The sequence below is a fragment of the Castanea sativa genome, chromosome 4 (genome assembly GCF_040712315.1).
Source record: "Castanea sativa cultivar Marrone di Chiusa Pesio chromosome 4, ASM4071231v1".
NCBI classification, from domain to species: domain Eukaryota; kingdom Viridiplantae; phylum Streptophyta; class Magnoliopsida; order Fagales; family Fagaceae; genus Castanea; species Castanea sativa.
The window spans coordinates 33,523,805-33,529,968 of NC_134016.1; the positions used below are offsets into that span (position 1 = coordinate 33,523,805).

At 38.8% G+C, this 6,164-nt stretch overlaps 1 protein-coding gene across 1 annotated transcript; it reads left to right on the forward strand.

Moving 5' to 3' along the window:
* Nucleotides 1–1,975: 1,975 nt before the first annotated feature.
* Nucleotides 1,976–3,760, forward strand: LOC142631567 (dof zinc finger protein DOF5.4-like). The gene has a single exon (XM_075805754.1). The coding sequence runs from the start codon at nucleotides 2,337–2,339 to the stop codon at nucleotides 3,312–3,314; it is 978 nt and encodes a 325-aa protein (XP_075661869.1). The 5' UTR covers nucleotides 1,976–2,336; the 3' UTR covers nucleotides 3,315–3,760.
* Nucleotides 3,761–6,164: the final 2,404 nt, after the last annotated feature.

Consider the following 6,164-nt stretch of genomic DNA (forward strand, 5'->3'; position numbering starts at 1 on the left):
TGAATTGAAAAAAATAAAAATAGTTATTCAAGTTAAGCATTTCGTCGCCACTTTGTGAAAAATCATTAAGTATGAATATGTCATATACAACATGCATTTTGTCAAACGAAAATATAAGAATTGGTTCTTAAAAATAGAAGAAAAAGGATAATCCAGCTTGGACCTAAGATTGTCCCTAAACTCAACACGAAGCAATGAGCAGCCTAATTGAGAGAGAGAGAGAGAGAGAGAGAGAGAGAATAATGGAAGTAAAATAAATAGTAGTATATGGGAATAGTGGTGGAAGTAAGCTGCACAGAAAGATTACAGTATCTGGTCAGATGCATGCATGGCAGGTACGGTAAACAACCAAAACACCTCTTCATACTAAAAACTTCTAGTTTATCACAACAAAAATCATAGTGACAACTCACGAATAATCCTAAGCTACGTGGCTTTCAGTGGACCAGTTGTGACTGACACCAGGATAGCACAGAGCCCTTATTATTTAGTATGGCCGACAAAGCGACAACCCCATTCTGTGGACTACATCTTCTCTCGACTATCCTCCGTCCACGTGTCCACCACGGACGGCCAGATTTCCTTTTCCGGTCGTACATTCCTCCTCAGTCCAACCCCATGCCTCGTCAACCCCTTACTCCTCTCTGCAAACCCACCAAAATTCCCAAATCACACCTCCACTTGCATTAACACTTACTTATTTTTTTAATAATACACAAGAAATTGGTATTTCAACCTTTTGGCCAGAGTTGCTAGTATTTCACTTCGCGTAGAATGAAGCATTTCAAGGGATAAGCGTTAGAGCTGATATAATATAAATTTGTGATAAAAATTAAATGTGTCTGCATCGTATATCTGCTTCAATATGCTATAACTAACCTGTAATCCCATTTCAAAAGTTCCATTAATTGGTAATATAATGAATTGAACTTGAAACTTTGAATTCCAGTCAAGTTCCAAACTAATGAGTTCTCTAACTCTTAGGCCATTATCATTGATGAAGCAGTATCTCGTCGGTTCGCTGGGATTCTTCCAGATGGCTCCTGACAGTACTCTGACGAACCTGCGGGAGCAAGAACTTATTCAAGTGGTCACCGGTGTGGTGCCTGCCACAACGCCTCCGATGATAAAGTCAGTACGAAAGAAGATAATAATCGAAATATCAAGAATAAAAATGATTCAGGTTGTGATGCTGTCTTTTCTGTACCTTGTATTGGTGTTGTGAAGGTTTTATATACCCTTGGGGATTATAGCCGTTGGAGTGTTAATGACTCCCTGATAACGTCTCTGGTGGAGTTATGGACTTTAACGCGTTCTCATCGGTTCGTCCAGTTGGTCTTGTAACGGTTGGAGCATTGAATGACATTAATTCTTTTTGATGACGCGGATACTGGTCATGTTCGTCCGTGAAGGCAGCTTCGTCTATACTTATCTTCGTCAGTCCCATCTTCGTCAGTACAATTTTGTATTACAATTTTTTTTTCGAGAAACTTGACATGTATGATTGTAATTGATGAAAATAAATGGTAGATTCATGTGAAAATAATAGTCTGTCAATCACAATTATATATATTATTAAGTTGTGATAAAAATTATGACAAATAGTTTAGTCATAGAAGAATTGTTTTCATGCCAACACGACAATTGGTCTAGTGGCCAAGCCTTGGGTTAACGAGTCTTTAATCATGAGTTCGAGTTCCCCTAATTTCAAACTATTGAGCGCATTGAAATCTATCTCATTGGCAAGTGCTCTAGTGGTTAGGCCTTGGGTGCACAAGACTTCAATTTTGGATTCAAGTTTCCTTGATCTCCACTAATGAGTCCTTTCACTCTCCGTGTTGCCTTAAGCACACATACGATTGCCAACCCTCGTCTTGTTTTTATTTGCATTTACTAATTACCCAAAAAACAAAAATTGACACCCCTGGTATCAATAGACCCAATTCAGTAATTTTGCAAAACAATATGGGCCATTGTCATTTTTCGGTACTACACGGCTGTTTCAGTAATTTCAAAATATGAAAAGAGGAAGACGAAAATAGAAGAAGAGTTGGAAGGATATGTAGGGATATTTGTCAGTGTTTAGAAACACTTTCTCTGCCTAGTCCCCTCTTGCTCTCTCTCCCACTCACAACACTTCCCCATACTCATATAATGATATAACACTTGAGAGAACTTTCCCAGTTACGGTCAGCAAGTGGGAAAACATATTCCCGGAAAATCTCTCCAAAGAGTTAAACACAAGCTTTCTACTTCCCTATAACCTCCTCCATAATTAGCAATTCCCACGCATATAGACCCAAAAAAAAAGTAGAGATTCTTCGGTGAGAATTGAAATGCAAGACATCCATGCGATGGGAGGTGGGCGATTATTCGGTGGAGGAGACCGGAGGGTTCGTCCAAATCACCACCACCAACACAACCACCATCACCACCACACCCAGACCCAGAACCACCAAGCACTCAAGTGCCCACGCTGCGACTCGCTCAACACCAAGTTCTGCTATTACAACAACTACAACTTGTCTCAGCCTCGCCACTTCTGCAAGAGCTGCCGCCGCTACTGGACCAAAGGCGGCGTCCTCCGAAACGTCCCCGTCGGCGGTGGCTGCCGCAAAGCCAAGCGGTCCAAACCAAAACCCAATTCATCTGATGCATCAACTCCTCAGCCTCAACGGCGAGAGCCCAAGTCCAACTCTCATTCCAGCAGCGAGAGCTCAAGCCTCACCGCCACAACAAACACCGCCACCGAAGCTGTCTCGGCTGTCACAGGCCCTTCTCTAAACTCAGCTGCGAACCTGTTGAACGTTCAAGACTCGAAGCTCTTCGTTTCGAGCTCTAGCTATGAACAAGGTTTGCTGGAACAAGGCTCGGACTGTGGGATATTCTCGGAGATTGGAAGCTTCACGAGCCTTATTACAGCGCCGTCGAATGAAACATTAGCGTTTGGGTTCAATACTATGTCGGATATCACTACGACGCCGTTTAGGTTGAATCAACATCAGAGTCAGAGTCAGAGTCAGAGTGAAAATCAAGAGTGGCAGAATCAACAGCAGCAGCAGCAGAAAGGGATGGGTTTGGCTGGTGATGAATTGAAGATGCAGGAGATCACAGGTGGGCTGCTTGATCAGACGGTCCAGGTTGATTTATCATCGTTACAGAACAGATCAAGTGGTGGAGGTTTTGGATCGTTGGATTGGCAAGCGACTACTGGGGATCAAGGTTTGTTCGATCTTCCTAACACTGTTGATCAAGCATATTGGAGTCAGAGTCAGTGGACTGATCAGGACCACCCCACTCTCTATCTTCCGTAAATCTCTCTCTCTCTCTCTCTGTCTCACTTTTTAACCATTAAAAAGAGAAAAAGAAAAAAGAAAAAAAAAACCAAAAAACTCTCAAACATATCAAACAAAATCAAGGAGGCCAACAAAAAAAAGAGGAAAAGAATTTGAGAGAGTTATATGAAGTTTTTATGCATATGACTATTTTTCTATGTAAATTGTTCATATCTTTTCTTTTTCTTTTCTTTTTTTAATTTTTTTTCTTTTTGGTTTATTTTGATGATTTTGGAATATGTTTGGGTTTGATCATGTGCATGTGGAAGTGGAACTAACTTTTGAGTTAGTTTTTTTTTTTTTTTTTTCTTATTTCTAATTTTTATTTATTTTTGGGGGGTTTTTGTTTCCTAATGTATCTGAATTAAATTAATCAAATATATAGAGGAAATATATATAGTGTGTTTTCTTGTTTTGTTTGTTTGATATGCTTAGTTACTGTTTGTGTTTGTTTGCTAAACATCAGCTTATCTATTTATTAGTGGCTTAAAACACGAGTCAAACACTCGCTTTGTAATGTGCCACGTCGTTGCTAAATTGTAAATGTTTGTTGATTACGATAATTAAGGGATGGTGTTAACTTCGATACTCGGAAAGTGTACGGATTTAGAGAGAGAAAGAAAGAAAGAGAGAGAGAGAGAGAGAGAGAGTACGAAGAAGAAGAAGAAGAAGAAGTCGGTTGGGTTGTGGGGAAAAGAGAAGGGGACCCACAATGTTAGTGACCAGTCCCCATGCGCGATTATGACTCCACGTGGCGATGGCGATGTTGAGATGTGGGTTGGGGGTGGTGGCATGGTTCTTAATGGGTGAGGGGGCCACGTGGGCTTACGTGATACGGTGACTGCTGAGTGAGGTCGGTTTGTCGTTGCTCATAGACACGACACACCACACCACACACACACACACACACATTATACTTAACATTGACAACATTCACAATCACAAACACAGTCACACACAAACAAAGACACATTAAGCTCCATGCCTCCAATTGAGTGCTGAACAGGGTAGAAATTATTATACAATTTGTACATATTTGTACTGTGAAGTCTGATCGTGGGGGATGATTCATGATGATGTGGAGTCCCTGATTATGGGGATTGGGACCCACGTTAGGTGTTGTTACTGGTGAGAAACAGGTGTGTTTGTGGACCCCATTTGGGGCCTGTGCAGCAAAAGTGGTCACCCCTTAAAATTTAAGATCCCCCACCTCTGTTTTTTGGGACCTTTGTGCAACCGGAGTCTTTGAATTTTGCAGAGTTCCCATAATAGAGTTTGCTGTGTGTGTGTGTTCAGACTTTTTTGCATTTTAATCGGTGCCCATATTCCTGTGCAATAATATGGGAAACTCGAACTGTAATAATTGTGGAAGCTTGGACTTTTGGGCACAAAAACGCTCTATTCTTTGGTACTTTGGGAAGGTAAGATGTCTTGTTCTTTTTTAGTCCACGGTGTGGTGTGGTGCGTGGTGTGGTGCGGCAATTATGTCTGGCAGCAGTGTTCGAATTTTTTTGTACCCGTAGTACGTGTAAGCCACATAAGTTGTGGCTTAAATTTGAAGCTTGGTATTACTTGCTAGTGAAGTGAATGTGAAAGCCATTTTTTTTATACAAATATTTGTACATGGAAAAATGCTGTCGGTTGTTCACTAAAGGAGATTTGATTCCAAAAAGAAAAGAAAAAAAAAATCTGATGTGAATGTACAGCGTGTGACTACAGGACCCGTTTAAACATTCACAGCACGTGTGTGTTAGTTTTGCCTTAACGCAAGTGGACCTTTCTGGATAAAGTTAAAAATTCATTATTATAGCGGCAATGTTTATTATACACTTCATTTTTGCACGACTAAAGTTCGTCTAAGAGACATTTTCCTAGTATAATATCCGAAATGCTACGAACACACTCAAATCTACATTATACTTATTTGTTAAATCTTGATTTAATTTAATTTTCTTTTAGTACATGTGATAAACCCATTAAAAAGTGATGGAATCCAATCAAAAGTTGACACATAAATAAGATGTGAATTTGGGTGTGAGGATGATTATGTCTTAGGCTCAAATGAGTCAATGAACTTCAACTTGTAACTTATTTGTCTCCACAAACTCGATTATGGCTCAGTGGCTAAGCTTGCACGGTCGAAGGACCGCTTGAATTAGGTCTTTAATTACCATCCCTAGGGATTTAGCTCTTATTATAAAGGGCGAAAAAAGAGAAAGAATAAGTGTTCAAGTAAACATGCACTGTTTTGTCATGCTAAGTTTACAGGGAGCAAACTTCCTCGTTTTCCCTGGTGAAGCGAATCCATACTTCATAGTCTGAACACGGCTCGAGGAAGAGTGCAGGTGGTCATAGGACCACTGACATGGAAAAAAAAAAAAATTATTATACGTAAATTTTAAAAATGTATAATTTTTTATCCTTAAAAAATATTTGGGACCACTAAATTTTTTTAGGCTCAACATAATTATATTTTGGATAAAATTTAGCAACAAACTTGGTTGTAGATTAAGATAACAACTCCACTCAATCTTTTTTTTTTATTGGATGTGAATTTTGACAAATCTACTATTGGATTACATTTTTTTCTTAAATCCTTCATACTTGTAAAATTTCAAAAAGATCAAATATCAATAGTTATGTTATCTCTCAAATCTTTAAATTTCAAAATTTTGTTGTCTAAAATTATATATAAAAAATAAGTTTATAGATTAAATAGTAAATAACTTCTGATTGACATGAAATTTGACATGTGTTTTAAGAACACAAAGAACATACAATTTAACATTTAAATTTTCAAAATTTTTATGAAACTAAGATTTTAAAAAA

Excerpts from the sequence above, each read along its gene's own strand:
- LOC142631567 (XM_075805754.1), top strand. The coding sequence starts at position 2,337 with ATGCAAGACATCCATGCGATGGGAGGTGGGCGATTATTCGGTGGAGGA.